The 27,413-nt window shown below is 38.4% G+C and overlaps 1 protein-coding gene across 1 annotated transcript in view; it reads right to left on the bottom strand.

Moving 5' to 3' along the window:
* The window catches only part of NKAIN3 (sodium/potassium transporting ATPase interacting 3), a 303,057-nt gene that overhangs the window by 129,862 nt on the left and 145,782 nt on the right, over positions 1-27,413 (bottom strand). The window contains exon 7 of the mRNA XM_047073857.1: positions 15,225-15,422. Within this exon, the coding sequence (XP_046929813.1) occupies positions 15,225-15,422 (198 nt within the window). The remainder of the gene's footprint in view (positions 1-15,224; positions 15,423-27,413) is intronic.

Below are 27,413 nucleotides of genomic sequence, written 5' to 3'. Positions count from 1 at the left end.
CATGAACGGGGGAGGGGCAGAGAGAGAGGGAGACACAGAATCGGAAACAGGCTCCAGGCTCCGAGCCATCAGCCCAGAGCCTGACGCGGGGCTCGAACTCACGGACTGCGAGATCGTGACCTGGCTGAAGTCGGACGCTTAACCGACTGCGCCACCCAGGCGCCCCAGGTTTTTTTTTCTTTAACGTTTATTTATTCTGAGAGAGAGACAGACAGACAGTGGGCAGGGGAGGGGCAGAGAGAGACGGAGACACAGAATCTGAAGCGGGGCTCCAGGCTTCAAGCTGTCAGCACAGAGCCCGATGTGGGGCTCCAACTCACAAACCATGAGATCGTGACCTGAGCCAAAGTCGGACGCCTAACCGACGGAGCCACCCAGGTGGACTTCAAACCTCAGTTCTACCATATGTTAAAACTGAGTGACTTTGCACAGTGTTAGCATTTGCTTCCTTAATTTTTTCTTTATTTGAAATTTTTCCTTATTTGAAAATATTTATATATTTTATATACATATTATGAAAATTATATATATAATATATATGAAAAATATATTATATATATTTATATATATTATATAAATTTATATATTTTTCCTTATTTGAAAAAAATGGAGATAATAATGGAATTGCTAAGTTTAAATGACTTAATATTTATAAAATATGTAAAACACAGCCTGCACATAATAGTTATTAGATAATTATTCTTTTCTATTTTCCTCTATATTATTCTAATCACTAACAATCATCAGCGTAAGCCTGTGTCAACATGTCTTGTACCTGTTATAGTGAGATAGAGAATCTATCTAGTGTAGTGCTAGGCCAAAGGTAAATCATCAATTAATATTTGTTGTTGATAATTACTCTGGTAATAAGACACACCATGAAGATACAAGTCAATTGCAAAGTAGTACCGAATAGTTTAGTTTAGAAATAAATATTTTGGTCTGACTTGGTCATCTTAGTCCATTCAGGTTGCTATAATAAAATACCACAGATGGGATAGCTAATAAACAACAAAAATTTGATTTCTTATAGTTCTGGGGGTTGGAAAGTCCAAGATCAAGGTACCAACATGGCTGGGTGAGGGCCCTCTTCCTGGTTTATTGTGAACACCTATGTCCTCACATGGCGGATGGGGCTAAGACTCTTTCTGAAACCTCTTTTATAACACACTAATCCCATTTATGAGGGCTCCACTCACATGGCTTAAGCACCTCCCAAAGACCCCACCTCCTAATACCATCATCTTTGTGGGTTAGAATTTCAACATAAAAATTTGGGGAGACACAAACATGCAGACCATAGCATTAGTGAAATTTTAATTGTATTTCCAAGTGTATTCTAAAAAATGGTAAGACATATTATTAGTTGAATGTAAGCCTTAATCTTGTAGAAATAAATCCTGTGCTGAAATGAAATATAAAATACTGACTTTAATATGAGAGATCAAAATATTTCACTTAATGGCAATTAAATATATATAGTTATACACTGACAATTTAATTGACTCTTTGTCATAGGAAAGTTGTTGAATTTTTTTTTTAACTCCCTTCTTACAGTGTATCTCCTATATAAATATAAACTCTGACTCAATGGTCAGGAAAGAAAATTGAAACTGAATATAACACATCTACTCCAGGCAAGAAAGAGTCAAATGAGAATACACTTCTGGAGTAGATCAGGTGAATTTTGCTTAAGCAGGGTCTCACCATCAGTCTAAAGGTTATAGAAGTCAAAGGAAGTATTGAGAGGTTGAGAAGGGGTTCTAGGTTAAGAGACTGAACTCTTTTTATAAATTGAATCTTCACTGACCTTCCTCTTTGTTTTTCATGCATTCCCAGAATGCAGCACAGTTTCAATGTTCACATGTAGGCATAAAAGGTCTTCAAAGCCCCACCTTGAAAGAATTACCTAGTAGTTTAAGTTTTGTTCTGATGATTTACTCCATTAACAAGCATAATTGGATAATAATAATGGTTGGAATAGAATTTGTTTCTGCTGTCCAGTACATGAACACAAAAATCTCACAATTTGAACGTTTGGATGGACTTACACAAAATTGTGAAATAATGAACAAAATTTTCAAGTTGATACTTTAAAACTCTAATATCTTTCCAAAGCATACACTAAAAGATATATTTAGGTCTATATTAGCTTTGGTTTTATGTATTAATGAAGTATCTTCAATAAGCACAGCAGTTTTGGGATACATAAGAACCGAATTTGGTGCCTCCTCCCCAATCACTGACCACAGGATCTTGGTCACGGTTTCTTCATATGTAATTAGAAATAATAAAGCCTACCTTTCATTATTTTTGAGAATATTACACAAGATAACACTTCAAAGGAAGATGCCAGGCACATAATATAGACCTAGTAATGATACCTGTGATTCTTTTTCTTATTAACAGTGACTTTAAAATCCTTTATACCCAAGCACTGTAGCACAGTTTTCTATTTGTTTGGATTAGTTTAGCTTATTAATTGAAAGCTGTTATGTATCCTAAAGATTTTAATTGTTCGTGTTTCATTGTCCATAGGACTTCCTGATTATCTTTGCCACTAAGTAATAATTATGCACTGCAAATATTTGCTCGAATTTTATATGAGTCACTTTTAAATGAAAGAGCTATTTACATTGATCCATTTAAATACAGAGCACTATTTCCCCATAGCTTTTTTTGCTATCAATTTTACTTTTAGTAAAGTGTGAATGGCTGATACTGCACTAATTGCTTCAAACCATTATGAAATCACAATTTTGAACCATTAGCACGGCAGGATTTTTCAATCTGAGAAGGCGTACCTGCTACTTCTAGATGATACTTCTTTTAGGCTGACTGTGTTTGTTTCATGATATATCTGGAAATATTCCTCTAATTATTAAAAAAATTTTTTTTAACGTTTATTTTTTTTGAGAGAAGGAGAAAACAAAACTGAGTGAGGAGGGGCAGAGAGAGAAGGAGACACAGAATCCCAGGCAGGACCCAGGCTCTGAGCTGTCAGCACAGAGCCTGATGCAGGGCTTGAACTCACAGGCTGTGAGATCATGATCTGAGTTGAAGCTGGTCGCTTAACTGACTCAGCCACCCAGGTGCCCCTATTCTTCTAATTATTAAAACTATTTTAAACAATAATCTGTGTTTGATTGCTATTGTTTTACATGTTGATCAAAGATAAAAGCTACCATTGGAACAAGACTCCCAGGCTCATTTCAATAACTAGCAACATTATCTACATATTATTCAAATCTAGACCCTAAGCTCCATCCTTATTTCTTCCTTTTCTTCACAGGCCACTTGCTCTTGTCCCGTAAGAGCTCCTGCATAGGCATTTCTACTCCCATGGACACTATTCAGGTCCAAGTCACCATCTTCTCTCAGGTGGTCTATTGGAATAGCCAACAAATTGGTTTATTTTCTTCCATTTGTATTCTCCAATCCATTCTCCAAACAGCTCTGGAGTTGCTTTCTTTTTTTTTTTTTTTTTTTTTTTTTCAACGTTTATTTATTTTTGGGACAGAGAGAGACAGAGCATGAACGGGGGAGGGGCAGAGAGAGAGGGAGACACAGAATCGGAAACAGGCTCCAGGCTCCGAGCCATCAGCCCAGAGCCCGACGCGGGGCTCGAACTCACGGACCGCGAGATCGTGACCTGGCTGAAGTCGGAAGCTTAACCAACTGCGCCACCCAGGCGCCCCAGGAGTTGCTTTCTTAAATGTAGATCCTGTCACTCTCCTGGTTGAAACACAGTAGTATCTTGCCAGTGTCTTATCATCCAACTAGAATCCTGTACCATGCCTTCTCCAACCCCTGCCTACTTCTCTCATTTCATTTTTCACCACTCGCTCCCTTGCTCTCTAGACTCCGGCCATGTGCATCTTTCTGTTTCTTGTGGAATATTTCTAGCCCTACTCTAATTGAGTTCATTTGTAACTCAGCTCAAATGCCGTTTCCTAAGAGACATCTTCTCTGGCTACTCTGTTAAATATTGACTAAACCAATTTGATCATTTATAATCATTAAGTCCTTTTTGGGTAGATACTCAGAGGAAGTCAAAGCCCAAAGTTTTTCCCTCCTACAACCTTGCTACCAGAAAGCAAGCAAGTTTCAGTATAAACTCTTACACACACACACACACACACACACACACACACACACACACGGGCGCGCCACAATATTTATTAGCAAATAACACAAAATCAGTCACAAAACCTGTCCTGCAAGTTCCTTGAAGTCCCAGCTGGCTATCCCTTAGGGCATCTGAAAAGTTGACACTTTGCTTGCCTGCCCAATCTTCCCTGGTAGACTGAATATTACCACAGGGAGGATCTTGTCAAATTCCACTTTGGTTTATTTCCAGCCTCTCATCAGCAAAGTTCCTAGCACAGTGCTTTCTATCGAAGCAGTGTTTACTGAGTATGTTTTTCTGAATGAATCATATACTGCTTGTTTTCTTTTAGAAAGAATACAAAAAATGACAAATGATGTTCTTTATGGAACTTGTACAAACTTTGGTCTTCTAAAAGCAGGGTGTGAATGTTTTTGAATTCATTCTCATTATTATGTAAGCTACTTTTTCTTTTACATAATAATTAATCCTACCTGGGGCTAAAGATGAAATGTCTGCCAACATCTGAATGACATTAAATTACCCTAAGTAAAGCATCAATAAAATTAGCTTTCTTGCTTTTAATATCGCCATAAGCCCAAGTCACAATGTTTGTTTCCATTAATTATTAAACATATCTCAGATTTTGTATGTAATGGTTTTGGTGCGAGATATGATTTCGAATTAAGCTTTCCATTTCTCTGATGAAATTGTATTTAATATACCAAATGTCATAACTCACTTTTGCATTTAATAATCAATGTTTAACAGATTATTTGAAACCAGCAGGGCAGTAATAATTTATGAAAACGTGCAGACATGTCTGAGATAATCATGAGTATCTGGGCCTTGTGAGACTTGATTCTGTTGTTTGGAAATGGTATGGAATTTGTGGTTTGAGACACAAATGTCTGTGATAACTGGTTAACATACAAAATAAAATCCAGTCATACACATATTATTAAGGAGAATGCTATGGTATAAGAAGAATATGAACTTTAAATGCTTACATATTTTAAGTTGTTAAAACCCACACATGCTATGTACAAGTGACAGATAATAGTATTACATTTATGTAAGACCAAATATCTATACAAACTGAGAACTGCTATCTCTAATCTGGATGTTTCCAAAACATGGATATATATAGAGAGAGACAAAAATATATGGTAGATTGCCTAAATTCCACTTAGAGTTCATCAGTGAGCAGGTGAGGGCTTTATACATTTAAATTGTATTTCTGAAATTTTTGCTAGATGCCATACATATGTTATAACAGATAAAAGGCTTAAAAGTAAATATATGATAGAACATTATTTAACCGTAAAAAGGAATACAGTTCTGCTACATGCTACGTGCTACATGAGCGAATCTAGAAAACATGCTAAGTGAAAGAAGCCAGACACACAAAGAAACACATATATGATTTCATTTATATGGAATGACCATAACAGGCAAATCTATAATGACAGAAAGTAGATTAGCTATTGCTTAGGTTTGGGGAGAAGGAAAGGATAGGTGGTGGTAGCTAAAGAATCAAGGTTTCTTTCCAAGGTGATGAATATGTTCTGAGATTGACTTTGGTGATGATGGTTGCCATATCTGTGAATATATTGAAAACCACTGAACTGTGTACTTCAAATGGATGGATTGTATGAGATGTGAATTATATTTCAGTAAAGCCTTCAAAAAACGTACGCACATTTCAAAGACAGAGAGTACACTGTGAAGACATGAATAATAAGAAAGACATTACTTAAAATTATAGTTCACCAGACAAGCACTTTCATACCCAAGCAATTTTACTGACCAGGTATACTCTGGTTCCCGAACACAAATGTCTCCGCCAAAAGCTTTTTAGTATTGTTGACATGGCGATTCTTCCCCCACAACCACAAACCCTTCTCAATACTTTGATGGTACAATAAAGGATTCCTTTATGGAACTTTGGATGAACTGTTGATTCAGCTTTTTGAGGATGGAATTAAATACAGAGACCAAAGGTGGAGTATAGGGAAATACTAATACTTCTAGATACCACTTAGAGATTGCTCAAATTTTGGCACAGACAGAAACCATCTAATTCACATAAAAGTGGATTCCTGGGAAAGTGATTCTGGGAAGAATTTAGGGCAGGAGAGATTGACTATGACTCCTTTCCTCTTGCTACTATCTAGAAAGCCCCAGCAAGCAAGCAACCAAAAAAGGAGTCGGATATACTTAGCACTTTTAAGTGTTGAAATCTTCCATTTTTTTAAACAACAAAAAGATGGTTAAGAGATGTTTTCAAGGGTGAAAGAAACATCTTGAACTGTTCATCCTATAATCTTTTAACTATTGAATAATTATTAATTGGTCTCTTTTACTTTCAAATACTGGAACTGTCAGTAAACCCCATCAACACAGAAGGAGATTCACAGGCTTAGAGATCTGAGAGTTTACCACTGACCTTCACCCAAAAAGGGCTGTAAGGAATCAGAGGTGTTCTTTCCAATGTCATAGGAAGTGCAACAAAGTAGTTAAGACCATGAACTCTGGATTCCATCTGCCTGGGTTTTAGGTCAGCTTTGCTCAGTTTAAGCTGTGTGACCTTGAGAAAACGACTTAATTTCTCTGTATGTCTCAGTTCTCACCTTTGTAAAATTAATAAAATAATACCTTCTTCTTGGGTCATTTTAAAGATTAAGTGAGCTCCTATTTGCAAAGCTCTCAGAGGAGCTTGTTAACTAAATGCAAATGTTAACACAGGAATAAAACAACAACAACAAAAAAATCCTCTTTTAATTATATTTACATTTTTGGAAGAATATCATTGATAGCAATTGGAACGTATTTCAAGGTTTACCTTTTGACTTGCATTCTTACACTGTGTGAGCATACGTTACTGAATTAGCAATAGTATTATCTGTTCTTGTCACTGGGCCATTTACTTTAAGTAGATGAAGCAGATAATCTATACAGTCTTTCGAGGATACAGATTCTACAGGATACCTTGTGGTCTAATGTTACTTTTCACCCTACTGAGTTTTAATTTATCTTTAGGCTGAATGTGTCTGATATGAAGGGCATGGAGCAGTGATGAATGCTGATGTGACTGGATGGATGCAATGAGAACACCATGGGGATGAAGGAAAAGCCATTCTCAGAGTGCTCTGGTCCCCAGCTCCCCCCATGGTGACAGCCTCCAAAGACGTTAAAGAATGAGACTCATCACCTATCAGATATGAAAGAGAATATCTTGACAGCAAGGATTCAAGACAATATGTATGTAAAATTACCACCGAAGAGAGATAGATAAGGCAAGTTTTAACGTTTATTTATTTTTGGGACAGAGAGAGACAGAGCATGAACGGGGGAGGGGCAGAGAGAGAGGGAGACACAGAATCGGAAACAGGCTCCAGGCTCTGAGCCATCAGCCCAGAGCCTGACGCGGGGCTCGAACTCACGGACCGCGAGATCGTGACCTGGCTGAAGTCGGACGCTTAACCGACTGCGCCACCCAGGCGCCCCGATAAGGCAAGTTTTAAAGATGTCTTCCAGGTTTAGAGATTTAGAATTTGTCTATTAGTTATAAAAATAAGCTCCTTAAAAAAAGTGTGTGTGTGTGTGTGTGTGTGTGTGTATGTTGTTTAATAGTTAACATGAGTATATGGATCTGTTTACCAGCAAATAACTAATGCTTAAAATTGAAAACGAGCCTTAAATTGCATATTCATGATTATTGACCTCAGAACTGACCAGTCTGCTAAAATGGAATAACATGTAATAACCCTAGATTTAAGAGTGCCTCCAGGCGCACCTGGGTGGCTCAGTTAGTTAAGCATCTTGATTTCAGTTCAGGTCATGATCAGGTTCGTGAGTTCAAGCCCCACATCAGTCTCTGTGCTGACAGCTGGAGCCTGCTTGGGATTCTCTCTCCTTCTCTCAGTGCCTCTCTCCTGTTCTCACTTGCTCTCCTATGTTGTCTCTCTAAATAAACATTTTTAAAAAAGAGTGCCTCCAAATGATCAAGTAAATGTTGTGAGATTTAGGAATATGTAATCATCTAAGAAAACAACCATAACATCTCTTCCACTGTTCTATACAAATCATGTGATGATTAAACACTATTTTAAAAATACTTACAGTATTTAAAAACATTTTTGGAGAGAACACACATAATTCCACATTTGTTTTTTGCATCTTACTTCTTTTCCTTGACTGCTTATTTAAATCATAAATTCCTTTCCATGTTTTCTATACAAAATTTTATACAGAATTATCAGTTATTGCTATCTAAAAATCATGCTGATGTACTGTAAATTGTTATACTGTCTTCAACAAGGTTGTTTAGACATACTCAGCTTTGCTATTATAAATAACAGTGAAAAGAACATCATGCAGGTAGCTGTTTGTCGCTGTTCAATTATCTTAGGAGAAACTCCACCGAGTTGGCTTACCGGGCCAAAAAGTACAGACATTTTAATGAGCATTGCAGGAAAGAATGCCTTTACCAACAAGTAAGTAACACTTTACTTTGATGCTATGTGTTCCCATTTTTAAAAGTTGTTAAATTAGTGCAAATTCAATTTGCACAGATCAAGTTACTACTGAAACAATCCTATTTTACACCTTTGTTTACAATTATGTGATTACATTTGTTTATATTCTTCATTGATTTAATGATTAAATTTCATTGTTTTTATTATTCATTTAAATGACTTCATCATGTGTTGTTGATAATGACCCTTTGCCTATCATACAAATGAATTTTAATTACTTGTTTCATTTAGTTTTGTAAGATTTCATGTTCAGAGTTTGGTAATTAAATGAGTAAAACATAACACTGTAGAATGAGATTAAATGGTTATAGAGATTCTTTCAACCAGAAATATTTTATCCACATTCTCTAGTGGAAAAAGAAAATGCTGTATTTGGGATTGTAGTATTTAATTTGATATATATGTTTCTTCTTTAAATCTGTGGTGTTAAATTTCCAGAATGGAAGTCTGTTCTGAAAATACATATAATACCTAGAATTCAACTGGACATAATTTTACATTTTTGCCAGAAACTATTTTGATGTTCTCTTCAACGGGAGCAAAGCAACTAAACCCGGCTAAACTAGTGAAGTCCCTCTCAAAATGAAGAACACGTGGATGTGGAAGAACAAATTCAAAAGGAGAGTTATGGTCTCGGAGGGGAATGACTTTCTTTTTCCCGGCATCTGGGTACAGTCACAATCCAAACAAATAGCATCCGAATCGGAAAGAATTTGGAAGTGTGTTCTTCAGATATGTTTTCTTTAGCAAGTGGTATGAAACAAAATCAAGGCATAGCGTCATTAAATCATTTCCAGTGTTTAAAAATTATGCACTTTGTGTTTTGTAAAACTAAAATCCAGAAAATTTAGACAATTTACTCAACAGCTCTGAATGAGTGGCTGTTCTGAGTCAGGCACAGTCCCAGGCATTAGAGATGTGGGGGTAAATACAGAGTCAAAGTTACAGTAATCTATAACTACAGTATAGCAATTCTAAAATTTTTCATGAAAATATGAAATTTGTTCAGTCATCCAAATGCTCTTGGGAGGCATAGGTAGGCAAGAACTTGAGTGAGCCAGAATGAGGAAAATAAACACATATTAAACATTCAGTCCTCTGCGTAAAAATTTATGATTCAGTGTCCTATGAAGATCACAGAAATGACATTTTTCCTGCAGGGAATGGATGTCAGGTGTGGGATTAAAGAACTGGGAGTTCAACAGTTATAGCACACCGGGGTGGAGCCCATGGTCTTTGAAGAAGGACTGGCCCAGATAGGAGAGGGACAGGCTGAAACAATTACAGTAAAAACATCAGTAACAGCGATACAAAGCTAACATTTACTGGGTGCTTCCGTGTCATGCACTGTGCAGAACATTTTGTGGACAACCCCTCACTTCGCAAATGAAGCTCACTCTGGCTCCTGAATTTTGTTAGTGCATTCATTCATTCCTGCACTTTTTGGTCAGTGGATTCTTCCTTTTGTGTTTACTCACTTCAGGCTTTGGAATCTCCTGTTTGTCGGTCATTTATTCATTCACCAAATATTTATGTGCTATCACTCAGCTATCACTGTGACTACAGAAATGAACAAGTGAAAAAAGGGCACAACTCCAGCCTTTACGGGGCTTTCCGTAGATAGACCAGAGACTCAATGATTATAAAACTGTGCTGTCATAGCAAGCCATCTAGTACAGCCCAGGAAGGGTGAGTGAGCAGGGCAGGTCTAGGAAATGTTCTCAAGTGACAAATGTACACAGTTATATAGTATAACACTGTGCATAACAGTTATACAATATATAATCATGATAAAAAATTGCTATACTATGGATTATATATTATGTTAGCTGTATTAGCTCTATATTCTTTTTTTTTTAATTTTTTTTTAACGTTTATTTATTTTTGAGACAGAGAGAGACAGAGCATGAACGGGGAAGGGTCAGAGAGAGGGAGACACAGAATCCGAAACAGGCTCCAGGCTCTGAGCTGTCAGCACAGAGCCCGACACGGGGCTCAAACTCACGGACCGTGAGATCATGACCTGAGCCGAAGTCGGCCGCTTAACCGACTGAGCCACCCGGGCGCCCCAATTAGTAGCTCTATATTCTATACATCCAACATGATTATATTGGATGAGGTAAATAGTTCAAATGTCCATTAATAGGGAAGCATTAAATAAACAATGAACCACTGATGTGCTGATACGGAAATAGTTCCAAAATATATAAGTTGAAAAAAGGAAGACCTCAGAGGAGTGGATGTCATATGCTGTCTTTTGTGGGGGGGGGGGCAAATAAAAAAAATTCATAGTTTCTTGAATTTCATATAGACACTTTGGCATAGCACTAAAAATTATAACAAAACTGGCTGCCTATTGGGGAGCAGAGATGGGGAAACCAGGCAGAGGGTACACAAGGGTGGGAGGGCATATTGCCACTGTACACATTTTTATGAGTTTGGACTAAGTGAATGTATTATCTATTTAAAAAATTAACATATCCTGAACCCTTGGGGGGGGAGGTATCTACTAGTGGACTGTGGACAGGTGGCTGGAGAGCTGAGAATGGGGTTAGAGGGAGCGGGGTGGGGTGGAGAGCCATTCCAAGCACAGTGTTGCACATGGGAGGCATGCTGTGCTTGAGAATCTGTCATGTTTTGTGAAGATGACAGGTGGGCTCCTCAAGGGGAGTGTTGGGAGATGGGGGTCTTGGGAATCAGACAGAGCGCAGGTCATGAGGTCCTCATGTGACAGGATATGAATTCAGATTTCATTTTGGAGGTGAGAATCTTTGGCTGGTGATCAGAAGGGAAATGAGTGACCAGAACAGCACTTTGTAATCATCTTCCTGGGAGCAAGTACACGTGTGATGGTGGGTGAGGCACAACCGGGGCCGGGAAGACTCTCCGGGAGGCTATTGGCCATCCTTCTGGTAGAAATGATGAGCATATGGGCCAAGGACATGGGCAGTGGTCACAGACAAGGGGGACTAACGTCACCCACACCTTGCTCCTGGCTACAGCCCTTGACTTTTCATCTCCATGGATTAGACTTTGCTCCTCTCCTCATACTATTCACAGTCGTTCTTTAGATTCCACCCTGAAGTATCACTTGGTGTTGCTGGCCATTTGCAGGACCCCTGCTAAATAGGCTTCAGTGAGATTAGGGTGGCAGGCATCTCTCTCTGCCTTCCATTCTCCCTGTCCCCCTCAACCTGGGTGCCAGTGAGGGACCCCAAGACACATTGCTGCTATGCAGACACAGTGGCACTGGCAAGGCCAGGGACCAGAGCTCCCGTGCTGGGGCCCGTGGAGCTAGACACGTCATCCCAGAGGGGGTAGCAGGCCACTGCCTTCTTTCTGAATCCTGCTATTTTTTGTGTTTCTGTCAAGCTTGTACATAGCTCCTGCAGATATTTGACTGGCATTTCATTTTTTCCAGTTCCAAGCTCTACTCTTACGTGGGACAACTGTACAGGCAGTATTCATGAGCAGAGCAGAGCTGTATCCATGAGTAAATCATTCAAATATTTCCCTCTCACTTGCCAGAGAGCTGCTGCTTTCAAACCCCAACACACCCCCTCCATTATTCTGCCCACCTCTATTGGCCTCTCCCTGCATCCTTCTAGATCCTTCTGTGCCTCTAGCAATTACAGGGGTACCTCCTGGCACAGCAGGGCCTCCAGGACATTGTCCCATCTCAAAGCCCTTTGTCTAACTTGCCAAGTTGTCGCCCATGCAGCACAGGCTGTTAAATATTGTGGCCATCATCCCCTTTTTTTCAGGAATAAGGTTGACATCTCAGCACATGCTAGGCGACTACTACAGAAAGCATTCCTATATCATCACATTAAAAAATTGTAATTTTAATAGTTATAAACATATTTATATGAAATACGTGGAAAGTATAAAAAACCCATATAACCACACAATAATACATAATTTGACAGTTGTGAAACAATTTCAGGGTGTATTCCATTTTAATATAAAAAGATACAATACTGGAACTCTTGTCTCATGGGTGTATTACACAAGAAAAGTCAGAGATCAGCAACTAATCCTTTTATTGCTGGAATGCTGAATAGAAGAGTCAGGACTATACATGCGGGCGGACGGCTTCGAATGTTCACTAGACAAATATGTCAAAGAATTAGTTTATAACTGACAAGTCCTTTTAGGTGGCAACATACATTTTGTTGAGTATTTCTCCTTAGTGTATGTTTTTATGTGTCAGTTCAGCCCCTTACCAAATAAATACTTTCACCTTGCTATTCATTTGAATTGGAGTAACCATGGAGAAATGACCTTTTGATTCCACAGTATTATGCTGTATTATAAAAATGTGAACATCATGCTATCATTCCACAAAATGGTTTAGCAATTTACTCTGAATAATTTTTTAAAAGGAAGTAGATCTGTCCAGAGATGAAAGATTCTAGAAAAATATTTCAAAATTAAAAAAAAAGAATAAGAACCTTTAGAATCTAGCATATAATAATAGAGTACTCTTTTACCTTAACATACACTGAAAAATTTTAAGAGAAAATGTGCCTCTCTATTTTTCTTAAAAGAAAAAACAAAGATTTAAACATTTATTTTGGCACAGTTTCATATGTAACTGCTAGGAGATTAAAGAAAGATCAGAAAATAGGAAACAACTGATAAACATCTATTGACAAATGGCAATATCTAGAAACCAAGAATAATCAGAATCTCTGGTACATCTCTGAGAGAAAATTCCTTAGTGTTGAGGCATAACCTCTTTCTTCTTTTTTTAAATTCAGTGCAGAATTTGCTTTCGTTGGACTAGAACCCTAAACAATCTGATTTTTTATTCTAACCTTTAGTCTTTCTAGAAAATTATATTTCAAGTGTGCTCTAAAACACTATTTTAAAACTTGACATATGTGGGTTAAAGAACAACAATTCATAGATTATACAAGTGAGGTAAGACCACTACGTTGGTGGTCCCAAATCAGCCATGGCCCCTGGTATGCTCACTTTTTTATAGCTACCCTCCTACATTTGGCTTGGGCTTGGTCATATGACTTGTTGTAGTCAATGGAATAATAGCACAAGTTATTCAGGTAGAGGCTGGAAAAATGATTACATGTTGGGCTTCCCCTGGAACCTAGCTACCTTGCTATAGGAAAACCTGTTAAGTTTCTGCAAAAAGACAAGCCATATGGAGGAGAATGTGGTCCAACAGCAGCACCAGACATGTGAATGAGGTCCTCTTCGGTATTCTAGCCCCAGCAGAGGCCCTTGTTGAAAGGTGCATATGAGTGACCCTGGCCAATACCATGCAGTTTCTGACCCACAGAACTCTAAGCAATAAATTTATATTGCTCTAAGTAATTCCATGTTGGAGTGGTTTGTTACATAGCAGTAGATAACAGATATACTAAATGATAACAAGGATTTCTCAACCTGTTTCTAGAAATAATTCCAAGGTACATTCTTCACCAACATACATCTCTTATACTTCTGTTGTCTATTCATTTACTGTTGAGCCTGTATCTTTTGTTCCTATTCTAACTCAACCAGTTGGATAGAAGGATCGAGTTGGATAGTTGGCTTATATGAAAAGTGTGACTTAAATTGACTTTATTGTATGCTGACTCAAACAACATGCCATGTCCTTGTTGGATCTCAGAGGAACAGCATGGTTGATAATACCTTAAGTTACTTCCCCTCTACACTGTAATCAAATTGTGTGTGGGACAATCTGATAGAAAAAAATTAACTTTAAGAGATTCCCAGGACATAAACTTCCTGTGGTCCAATCAAGCCATTTCTTCTCTCTGCTCCTCTATATGGAATTACATCTTGACACCACACTTTAAGCACTAAAATGTGGAAGACTCTTTGGAGGGATTTGTTTTCTTAATGAATAATAATAATTATTATTATTTTTAATGTTTATTTTTGAGACACAGCATGAGCAGGCAGGGGATGGGGGGTGACAGGGAGCGGTAGAGAGAGAGAAAGGGAGCAACAGAATCCAAAGCAGTCTCCAGGCTCCGAGCTGTCAGCACAGAGCCCAATGCAGGACTTGAACCCACGGACCACAAGATCATGACCTGAGCCGAAGTCAGAAGCCCAACCGACTGAGCCACCTAGGTGCCCCCACGAATAATTATTTGAAATATGAAGCTTACTAGATTGATCAAGCCATTGGATGTGTTTGCACCCTCCTTTCTCTGGAACTGATGCACATTAGTTAAAGAATGCTTTAGAAGTAGAAGCAGTAGCAGACGTGTAAGCAGAAGAATCCAAAGCACAGAATGGGAAAGGCACTGCTTCTGGGGGGCGGTGATGCTATTTCACTGAATGGTGTATATTGTATCTCAAGTTAGAAACTATAGCGAAAACTATTTCTAAAACAAAGTGTCCGGATACCAAGAGGGAAGATGTAGCCTCATTAAGTACAGCTACTGTTAGCACAATTGCTGCTATTTCCATTATTTAAAGGATGTTCTCCATGTGCTTATTTAAGGCATTATCTACCAGATGGGTGTGGATAGCAGGTTTAGATACAAAAATGCCAATAAAGGAGAGTCTTGATCAGACAGTGATTCATTGGTGCTACTTACAGAGAGTAGTATCTGGACAGCGCTGTGGATGACCTCTAGGTACTGGAAGTCCACAATGCAGCCTGTGACAGAGACGTACGTGTAATCATCCATCATGCCGTGGGCGGACGGAGGCAGCACTCTTCGGACACAGCCAGGCCCGTGTTCCCGCCACCATGACCGGTGCACAGAAATGTTGAATGTCATCAGATCTGTATCCTAGGTGGGCAGGAGACGAGAGCAAAAGGAGACAGTCCTATCATATCATGTCTCTGATTTGCACTTTAGGAAGAATTCAGGAGGGAGAAAATTGTTGGGAGGACTTACATTTCAGGTGCAAAATAACACAAGACAGAACCACAAATGGCTATATATACCATATGCCTAAACGACTGGATTATAATCGTTTAACATAGATACAACCTTTGAAAAATAACATTTTAAGGTTAGCATGCCTCAAAAATTGAGAGGCAAGGTCCTCTACATTTGTTCAAAACAAATTATTTTATTCATTTTGAGACTTTTTGTCTGCATTTTCTTGTTCATCATCATCGACATCACCTTTATGGGCTAACATATGAGTGCTTTTTAGCATTCTAGCCATTGTTCTAAGTAAGCACTTTTCATATACTATATCCTTAAGGTTCATATAGATACTAGTAGTAACCCAATTTATAGTAAGCTGAATAGTAGTCCCCTCAAAAGACCTTCATGTGCCTCTCTCTGGTACCTGTGAATTTTACCTTCTTTGGATTATCTGAGTGGGCCCTAAATGCGATCTCATGTATTCTCATGAGGGGGAGGCAGAGGGAGATCAGACACAAGGCAGAAGAGGAGAAGGCAATGTGACCATGGAAAATTGGAGATGGGACTGATGTGGCCACAAGCCCAGGAATGCTGGTAGCCACTAGAAGCTGGAAGAGACAAGGGACTATTGTCTTCAAGAGGTCCAGAGGGAGCATGGCCCCGTCAACACCTTGATTTCAGCCCAAGGAAATCGATTGCAGACTTGTGGCCTCCAGAACTGTGAGATTAAGTTTCTGTTGTTTAAGACATCAGGTTTGTAGTAACTTGTTACATAGCAGCCGTAAGAAACTAACACACGTAAGGAAAGGAAATCACAGAGAGGCAAAATACATTGCCCAATTTAATGAACAAATTACATAAATTGCCTATTTAATGACAGACCCACAACTTGATCCTCTGCAGTCTGTACTTTCAGCTCTGATGTGGTACTACCCCGTTGCCTATGGTGTTCTCCCTCCCAAACCTTTACAATTCCTCATACCCTACATTCCTCCTCAATTCCAGAAAACACCACTGAGAGCCAGAACAAAAGAACCAAGAAGGCAATCCTTGGCATTTACATATCAAAATAAGCTTTCAGAGCTCTTTAGCAGAGACAACAGCCCGGGTGTTTATCCTCAAAAGATGCCCATTAGTATTTTGCTGGAATGTGAGCCTGGAACACCTGAGCTCAGACTGGTTTTGCTGTAACAATGGATTGAAAAGAATAGGTAAGGAGCCAGCATCTTGATTCCCAAAAAACTGACCGCAAGTCCTGGCCTCTCCCGTTCTGCCCGCTGAATCCTATCTTTCCCCATCATACTGTCTTCCTTTTGCTGGCGTGTAATCCCCAATAAAAGCCTTGCCCAGAAGTCCTGCTTGGCCTCTAGTTAATTCCTATTGCCTGGTGAGCCCAAGGGCCGTGGTTGCTAACAAAACTGCTATTATAGGCATGCCTCAGATTATATCACTATTAAAACATTTTATATCTCTTTTTTTCTTTTTTGGGTTGTTGGTTTGTTACACATATCATTCAGTTACCTTCACAGTTACAGCACTTTATTGATAATAAAACATTTTACATCTTTTTTTTTTTTTTTTGGTTCTTGGTTTGCTACCTGTATCATTTGCAGTGCCCTCTGAAGGGAGAATATTATAGAAAAATAATTGCTTTAGCTAGTGAATTCAGTTTAACGCAAGGCAATTTACCTGCAGGCAAACAGCACACTGACTGCTCCCTTTCCTGACCATCAGATTTAATCTCTTACAGTTAGTCATGATCACAACCAAAAAACTATTATTTCCCGTTTTAATAGAATTCATTAGGTTCAGGATGAACTGGAGTGATCTCAAAAGTCATAGCAATTTCTGCTCTTTAAGTATTCTTCCCCAGTGGCCTTTTCTATTGCTGGACTCTAAATTCCTTTCGATATGATTTTGACTGAAATTTATATTACACAAATAAAACAAAAGTGAATTTATGAACTCATGGTATGTATTTGCTACACTCATAAAATCCCTCTGTGTAGTTCTCACTTAATTTGCTGGTACTATAAATATTTAAAAACTGTGCCGTTTTTTTGCCATGACTACATTAAAATGTGAATGAGAACATCAATAGCATCAAATTATACCTAAAGCTTAAACTTCTAACTTAAATTTGCAAGTGTGTGTCTGATTTCAATCCCCTTCAGTAGCTAGATTTCAAACATTGCAAAAACCCTTAACACATAATAACTCAATTTTGTATATGAAGCACATCAGAGGAAATGCAGAACAAAAAAACTATAACAAAGTTTTTTATGAAAAAAAAATACAGAAGGTCAATTACTTTGTTTAAGCTGTTCGTTACCACATCAAAGCCTATAGATTTGAAATACATGGGTTAACGCTAAACCTGGATCACCAAAGTGATCCTTACAAATAATTTCAAGGAGCTCAAAAGTCGTTTCTCTTTCACTTCTTGGAGTTAGAATAGTATAGTGATGATTTAAGCACATGCTTAAGAAAACTGGTGACTGACATCCTTGTCATTTTCTTTAGAATTTAAAAGATTTCAACAATGATATTTACATTTATGCAAGCGTGGGTGATTACCAAGGGACAGTTTGGAGGACAAAGAAAGCAAGGAAGGAGAAGAAAAGCATGAAACCCAAGCAGAGGGGCTTGGGATGCAAAGGGCAGCCTGGAGAGAGAGAGAACACATCAAGGCTAACAGAAGAGAGAATTTCAGGGAAGATGGTAATGCCATAGACTCAAAGCCTGGTTAAAAAGAACCACTGAATTTGATGACTGGTTTGGCGGGGGTGGGGGGGATGCCTTATGAAATGCAATGCCAGGAGAGCATCGAGAGTGAAAAACTGGATTACAAGGAATAGAGGGGACTGAGAGGAGAGAATTTGGTGTGTTTTTTCATGAAGTTTGGGAGTCAACGTAGTGAGAACACAGGATGGTGGCCTCAAGGGTGGGCAAGGAAAGCAAGAGTCCCTCCAAGGAAACACGTGGAGAACCGCATGCCAGCTGCATCTGCTCACATGCACAAAGTTGTGACTTAGAAGAAAATTATTCCAGAATACCTGTCTCCCCCTAATATCTATTTAAGCAAATACTGAATGTTTAAAAGTACTTTCATCTCTCTAGTGTGAATTCCAAACTTGTTCCCATTTCCTTCAAATACTTGAATTAAACAAAAAAGGAATTTCCAGAATTCTTTGAAGTGTTGTTCATCAACCGTGTAGGTGAACATGCCTGCCCACATTCCTTTCACAATAAGTGTAGCCGCAGCACTGGAATCAGCTCATGTCCTAAAAAAGCTCAATATTCACTTCTTTTATAGTATATCACTATATTATCTCTTATTAATCAAGGAGATAGTCTCTGTCTTATTCTTATTCTATCTGCTTTTTTTGGGCATGTGTCTAATTCAACTAACCTTCTCTACTTCTAGAAATGGATGCTCAACTGCTAATGATATTCTTTTTTTTTTTTCTGTTTCCTTAATTGTGACTCAAAGAATCATTGAATCCACTCTTACATAGTTATCTCCTTTCTTTGTCTTTTTACTCAGTCTTATCATAAGCCAGGACATTTGGAGATGAACGTGTATTTAACAAAATAGATTTTACTCAGTTTTAAAGAGTTAGCATTGGGCTTATATTTAGATAGTAGACTTCATGTTAGTTGAAACTTCTTTTGAGATACTCGTTCATCTCAGAATATGAATTAGACAAGTAAAAACAATTTGCTTACATTTCTAATTATTTTTCTTTTCACCAAAGCACTAAATATTTTAGAGGGTACTATGGATCCATAGAGTAAAGGGCAAAGGGTAGTGAGGTTTGAGGTTTGAGGTAGTGTTTAGAGCATGTAATACAAAGACTAGGTACCAGTTCAAATATATTAACAATTACATGTTGTTTTCCTTAAAGATAGGTTTAAAAGATATTCAAGTTTCCATTGGGAAGAAAAAGTCTGTCATTTGCTAAGTCATAATCACTCAGTCTGTGCCATTGGTTCTGAATACAAAGAGCAGTTTGCACCTATAAATACAGAGAACAAAGTGATGGTTACGGTGGGGGGCGGGTGGGGGTTGGGCAAATGGGTAAAGGGGAGTGGTAGGTACCGGCTCCCAGTTTTGAAATGAACAAGTCACAGGAATAAAGGACACAGCATAAGGAATATAGTTGATGATTTTGTGGGCACCTTGGTGGCTCAGATGACTAAGCGTCCAACCCTTGATTTTGGCTCAGGTCATGATCTCATGAGCCCCATGTTGGGCTCGGCATTGACAGTACAGAGCCTGCTTGGGATTCTCTCTCCCTCTCTCTCTCCTCCTCCCCAATTGGCACACACATGCTGTCTCTCCCTATCTCTCTCAAAATAATGTTTTAAATAAACATCTAAAAAACCACATTGTAATAGTATTGTATGGTGAGAAGTCGTGGCTACACATTTGAGCACAGCATAATGTATAAACTTGCTGAATCACTATGTTGTACAACTGAAACTAATGTAACATTGTGTGTCAACTATACTCAAATTAAAAAACTAAGAGAAAAAAAGCAGTGTGCAGAGTAAGTGGCCACTGGTTACTCTGACCTCCTGTTTCCCATCTCTACAACTAGGTATTGCTGGGATTTTTCATTTCTGTACCATTGGTCATAAACCAGAGGCAGAGCTAAAAGTAATGAAGCCTTTTGTCTTCATCCTGGGGCTTAATTCCCTGAATTGAACCACAACAGGAAGGAATGAAGTCTCATCTATCCATCCAATGATATTTATGGAGTTTCTAATGTGAGCTATGTGTTGGGACGTAAGATTGAACATAAGAGATCTTATCCCTGTCCTCATGGAACATATACTCTAGTAGAGAAGATAGGCAATAAAGTAAACAACTAAGTAGGCAGAATAAGTACCCATTGCGAAAACTAATATAAAGAAAATAACGTGCTGGAGAGTGGCTGGGATGTATGAAATGGAGTTCCTCCCTAATAGGTCACCAGAGAAGGCTTCTCCAATAGCAGATATTTGGGCTAAGACCTGTTAGATGAGAAGGAACTAGATGTGTGAAGATCTGGGGAACGAGTGTTGCACACTGATGGCACTCCAAGTGCAAAGATCACGTGAGGGCAAAGAGGTGTCAGTATTCCTGGTACCGACTGAAGACCAGTATAGCTGGAGGGAAGCCGAGGTGAGGATAAAAGTGGTGTATGATGAGGCTGAAGACAGGCAATGAGCCACGGCAGAGTCCGGTTGAGAAGTCAAATACCAACATCATCTCCTGTGCATTCTTTTTTTTTTTTTTTTTTAATTTTTTCAACGTTTATTTATTTTTGGGACAGAGAGAGACAGAGCATGAATGGGGGAGGGGCAGAGAGAGAGGGAGACACAGAATCGGAAACAGGCTCCAGGCTCTGAGCCATCAGCCCAGAGCCTGACGCGGGGCTCGAACTCACGGACCGTGAGATCGTGACCTGGCTGAAGTCGGACGCTTAACCGGCTGCGCCACCCAGGCACCCCTCCTGTGCATTCTTAAAAAGATAATTCTAAGAACTGTAAAGAGGATGGGTTTGACTGGGCAAAACTCAGAGCCAGGTAGGTGGTTATGATAGCGGGTGAGTGTCTTGGAGAAAGGCGGTAGCAGTAGAGGGAGGCAGAATAGAGAGGTGAGACATATTCTGGAGGCAGAATAGCATGTGGGGCTGAGAGGAAGAGATAAATGGAGGACAACCATCTCTCATCGGGTGGCAGCCGCCTGTCAGCTGACGGCAATGCCCTGAGGAAGGCCACTCCAGCAGCAGCATCATTGCGGGGCTGGAATTGGGCACATCGGCCCCGTAAAGGGGAAGGGACGGGGCCTGAAACAATATGTCCCAGTGCATCTTTGTCAGCTTGGCATTGTAAAACCATTTTCCTTATATGTAGGTTAAAAAAAAGGAGTCGTCATGTTAAATGGTGTTGGAAATACAAATTTTCGGTGTAAGAGAAGAGAGTCACTTATCTCGATGAGCACTGAGTAATGTATCGAATTGTTGAATCACTATGTAGTACACCTGAAACGAATATAACACTGTATGTTAACTATACTGGAATTAAAATTAAAAAGAAAAGAAAAAACAGTTATAAGATCAAAGAAATTAAGTGAAATAGTGTGATTTGGAAAACAAAGACTTGACTGCTCTTCCAGAAATTTCTTCCAGAAATTTAAGTAATATATTTTACTATCCACATGCTTTTACTTTCGAAATAAGAACTAAAATATTGCCCATGATCAATTAATCTCAATAATGAGGAAACCAGGGGTGCCTGGGTGGCTCAGTTGGTTAAGTGTCCGACTCTTGATTTCAGCTCAGGTCATGATCTCATGGCCTTATGGGTTCAAGCCCCGCATCAGGCTCTGCGCTGACAGTGTGGAACCTGCTTGGGATTCTCTCTCTCTCTGCCCCTCCCCCACTTGCACTGTGTCACCAAAACAACTTTTAGGATCATGCTCTGAGCTTTGGTTCTAGTCTGTTCAGTCATACAGTTCATTGTATAATTTTCATGGAAATGGCTAATATTTGTGTTCCTTTCTTTTGTTCTCATTTTTTAACTTATTCAACTGAATATCTTAGTCCCATAATAAGTAGCACTTTAAAAAATAATTCTAGGGGCGCCTGGGTGGCTCAGTCGGTTAAGCATCCGACTTCGGCTCAGGTCACGATCTCACAGTCCGTGAGTTCGAGCCCCGCGTCGGGCTCTGTGCTGACAGCTCAGAGCCTGGAGCCTGCTTCACATTCTGTGTTTCCCTCTCTCTCTGCCCCTTCCCTGCTCATGCTCTGTCTCTGTCTCAAAAATAAATAAACATTAAAAAAAATTAAAAAAAAAATAAAAAATAATTCTATTGCTGAGTCTTTTATTTATATTCATATCTGGATTAGCTGACTTTTAGAATTAGTACAGTTTTAGTCTGTAAGTATATATAAATTCGTTGTTTTGTATAAATGATTAATATAAGCTCAATCCCCTCAGTCTTTGTGGGTTTGGGGCTATGTGCACAGCACCTTATACACGGCAATAAAATTGTATCGCTGCAAAAAACCACTATGATGTTAAGACTGAACTGAAAATTTCAAATTGTGCTCATGATTCGAAATGATTATATAGAATGTGTGTGTGTGTGTGCGTGTGTGTGTGTGTGTGTGTGTGTGTGTGTGTGTGTGAGTGATCTCTGTTCACTGAAATGGCCTAGAAGCAATGTCACTCCGGTAGCAGCAAACATCTCTGGTTCACACTCCCCAGTATAAGAACCAAGGTTTTTCCCTGGAGAAATGCTAAATACAGTGTGGTACAAGGAAGGAACAAAGACTGTGTGAAATATACTTTGTCCTAGAAAGCAAGACAGTTTAAAAAAATTGATGAGTCATGTTGAAAACATGTGGGAACCAATATGTAGGGTCTGTTATTGGCTGAAGTTATAATAATTGGAACATCAGAAAGAATAATGTTTAAGGCTGACAAAATGCATTGAATCAATGAAAATCTGTGACTCCATAATGATCAAAAAAGAAAGGTAAAAAAACTCATTGTTAATATTTAAAGCAGCTACTTAAATAAGACTTCTGTGCCTTCTGCTCAATTTTGCTATGACTGCTCTCTCTAAAAAGTGTTTCTTAATTATAAAAAATAACTGCACTTGAAAAAAATGAGTAAAGAGAAAGAAGTAAGCATTTATTTTGTCTTTTTCCAGTAGAAATTCTAAATCAAGTTAACCAAGCTGGTGAAATAAAATTCTACATTACTGATGAGTGTCAGGCAATAAAGATAGAAGGAATAAAAGAATTTAAAAAACCACATTTTTGCCAATTTTAACAAAATTGTTTGATTCTTGTAAGGATTAGCAATTGGTTATTTAAAAAATTAAGTAAATAATTAATCCACACAGTGCCAAAGTACATAACACAGATTTATTTTTAGTGTCAAACAATACTTCTAGAATAATAGTAACAATAAATATATCACATTGAGGGTAAATGTATAGCATTAAATGTTTTAGTAGGAAAGAAGAAAGGCTAAAAATTAGTGAGCTAAGCATCTAGTTTAAAAGTTTTAAAAGACTAACAAGTTAAAACTAAAGATGTTAGATATAGATTTCATTAACAAATATTTGCTATGTGCCTATATTATTCGGGGATCTAGATGAATCCATGAACAAAACAGACTAAAATCCCTGTTCCATTGGAGCTAACATTCTCATATGGGAAGACAGACTATAAACATAACAAAAAAGCACATTTCATGACCGAAGATGAGTGCTATTTAAAAAGAGTAAGGACATCAGAAATATATAATAGCAGAAATTAATTAAAAAATCAAAGATCCAATAGATAGCAAAACAAAGACCAAATTTGTATCTTTAAAAATCTACAATAAAATTAACTACATCCTAGTAAGAATGATTGAGCTCAATATGACTTGCCATTGTTCAGTGTGGTACGGGGGCCAGTCATATGCAGGATAATCACTAGTCTACCAGAGAATAGTGTGGCAACATTGAAAAGTTAAAAATGGGAATGCCTCTTGATTCTGCAGTTTTATCCCTCTGCCTTTATCCTAGCTCACATATCCACCTGTATACATATATGAGTCTACTTAGCAATGGTGTTTGCAACAGCAAAAAGTTGAGAACAAGCTAAATGTCTATCAGGCATTAATAAATTGGTATTCATGCAATTGAATGCTATGTGAAGTAGAAATGAATTAAATAAGCTTATGTATATTCAAAAGGATGGATCTCTTGAGCATGATGTTGACAAAAAGAATCCAGTCGTGGACAAAATATTGTATGACTTCAGTTATATAAAGTTTTAAAAGTTGCACAATACTATGCATTTTTTTAGGAATGCATATATATATATGTATATATATATATATATATATATATATACATATATATATACATATGGTAAAACTTTAAATAAATATAAAAACATAACAAATAAATGCAGACTACAGAGTGAAAAAAGGGATCATGGAACAGTAAACAAGAAGGGTTTAATTGTGAGGGAAAAGTTTTATCTTTATTTCATTGGTGATAAAATGAGTATTTGTCGACTACTTCATTATTCTTTATTAAGTATTACATACTGCTTGAAGATAAAATTTTTTTTTTTAAATATCCCTCTATTTCTCTCCATTCCAGTTGCCACTATCCTAGACTGGCCACCATGGTTTCTCTCTGGGACAATTGCAGTGACCCCTAAATGTAACTCCCGGCATCTCCTGTCTTCAAACTTATTTTCTTTATTACAGCCAGAATAATATTTTCTAAACCCGAATGTGTTGACATCACTAGTTGCTTAAAAACACTTCAAGGGGGGCGCCTGGGTGGCTCAGTCGGTTAAGCGTCCGACTTCAGCTCGGGTCACGATCTCGCGGTCCGTGAGTTCGAGCCCCGCGTCAGGCTCTGGGCTGATGGCTCAGAGCCTGGAGCCTGTTTCCGATTCTGTGTCTCCCTCTCTCTCTGCCCCTTCCCCGTTCATGCTCTGTCTCTCGCTGTCCCAAAAATAAATAAACGTTAAAAAAAAAAATTATAAAAAAAAAAAAAAAAAACACTTCAAGGGTTTCCCACTGTCCAAAGATAAAAGGTTATCCTTGGGAAAGCCTGAGGGATCTTTAATCACTTTTGCAGACTCCTTGTTGTCCTTCTCTTCACAATCTGTGCTCTAGCCATACCGATCCCTTTCCCCAAATGAACTGTTCTGTCTAACTTGTTGGTCTTCACACACCCTGTTCCCTTTTTATAGGATATTGTCTTTCACTCTTACCTTCCATCCGCTTTCCTGCTCCTACAAACAACCCTTCCCCATCCTGGTTACCTGGCCAACTCCAATTTCTTTTTAGGGTTCAGCAGAGATATCACTTTCTTTGGAAAGTCATCCCTGGCCCCTGGAAAGTCTGGGCAATATAACTCTTCTGTGTGCTTCCCAAGTGCCCAATTCTTCCACCTAATTTTATAGCTTTATCTGGGTAGAGATGACACATTCTTTTTTATAATCAGTTTTCTGACTAACCTACAAGATTATAAACCAACTATAATCAGCACTGTTTTCCCATGCCAAGCTCACAAAAATAGCTCAATATATTTTTTTAATCAAAAGAATGAACAAACCTAACTGCTAGTTTTTTGAGGCATGATTTCAGTTGAGAATTGAGAAAAACTTATAAAACAAGAAATCAACTGCACATCCCTCAAAGTGCCTCTTTATGTTGCTAGTGGGAGTGTGAATTTGTGCAGCCACTTTGGAAAGAGTTTTGTATTCCCACTGAAGCTAGATAAGTATATGTCTTAGGACCTAGTGTACCTACTCCTGAGTACGTAGCCAGGAGAAATGAATGCATACATCCACCAAAGACCTGAACAAGAATGTTCTTAGCATCTATTTGTAGCCAATGCCTGAAATGTATACCAACAGTAGAATAGATTGAAAACATGTGGTATGTTGTTAAAATGGAAGCCACACAACAACAAAAGAGAATGAACTGTTGATACCACAAGGACATGGTTGACTCTTATGGATATGATGTTGAGTGAAGGAGGTCAGACTCAATAGAGATATACCATATGATTCCATTTCTATGTCCAAAGAAAGGCAGGACTGGGCTGTGGTGATGAAGGTGGAAAGAGTGAGCAGGGGTATCACTGCAGGGATGGAGGTTGTCTCTAAAGCTGGAGATCACATGGTGTTGGTAAACCATATGACTTCTAAAGCTTCACAAACTTTTTTGTACATATGAAAAAAAAGTTGGAGTTGCAAGGTTTTTCTTTCCTTTTTTTAAATTTTTTAATGTTTTTATTTATTTTGAGAGAGAGAAAGAGAATGAGTGGGGGAGGAACAGAGAGAGAGGAAGACACAGAATCCGAAGCAGACTCCAGGCTCTGAGCTGTCAGCACAGAGCCTGATGTGGGGCTCGAAACCACCAACTGTAAGATCATGACCTGAGCAGAAGTGGGATGCTTAACTGACTGAGCCACGCAGGCGCCCCATAGGGTTTTTACTTCCCTGTTCCATTCATCTTGGAATTGACATGAGTCTTATCAAATGCATTTCTTAAGAAAGGTAAGTATGCAAAGGATCAGCATCTTTCTCATATGTAATGAAAATAATTGAGGCACTGTGCGTGCATAGGTAGGAGGAAAAGAACCATGGCCAAAAACCTAATTTCCTTCCTTAAATCAGTTTGCGTCATTTGATACAATTGGAAGCAATCATACAAAAACTTGCAGTTTCCTAATAATGACTGAAGAAATCATTAGTTCCTTTGGAAGAAATGTACTACTTGTGTAGTAAAAATGAAGCCACTTTCACTACAGGGCCACTTGGCCCTGTAGTAAATTTTTACTGTAGTAAATTTCTACTACAGTGAGAAATTAACAAAAATCTGCGATTTGCAAAAGAACTTATATTTTTCTTTTAAATGTCAAGCTCCCGGTCTATTATTTGTGTTTAATTTTTAGTTGTCCCTTTATTAGCCATATCTTCCTGTACACTGGTTTGTCTACTTTTGATGTGCATCAGGTCCATTGGGCAGAACCAGAGATGTCCTTGTGAAAACAGCCCTCCAAAGACTTCAAAGGACTTAAGCACTGAAAACATTTCACATATTAATTATTTGTGAAGGGATAACGTACATTCACAGATATCGACATTTCTGGTATGTAATTGATGCACCTGATTATATTAAGATTTGCCTACAGGTGATTTTTAGAAAATAAGTACACCTATTATTGTAATCTATGAATTTTAAACACCTGTAGTTTACTTACTTAATTACCAAGCTCACTCAACACATCTGGCTTCTCTGTCTTTGTGTTGATCAATAATTATTTGATTACAATGTTATGCCTTTTATGCTAATCAGGATTTTGAGACCATAAAATTGTGC

The sequence above is a fragment of the Lynx rufus genome, unplaced genomic scaffold, assembly GCF_022079265.1.
Source record: "Lynx rufus isolate CCGP_SWC_20201006 ecotype Redwood Valley unplaced genomic scaffold, mLynRuf1.p SCAF_12, whole genome shotgun sequence".
NCBI lineage: Eukaryota > Metazoa > Chordata > Mammalia > Carnivora > Felidae > Lynx > Lynx rufus.
This window is presented reverse-complemented; position numbering and strand designations above follow the sequence as displayed.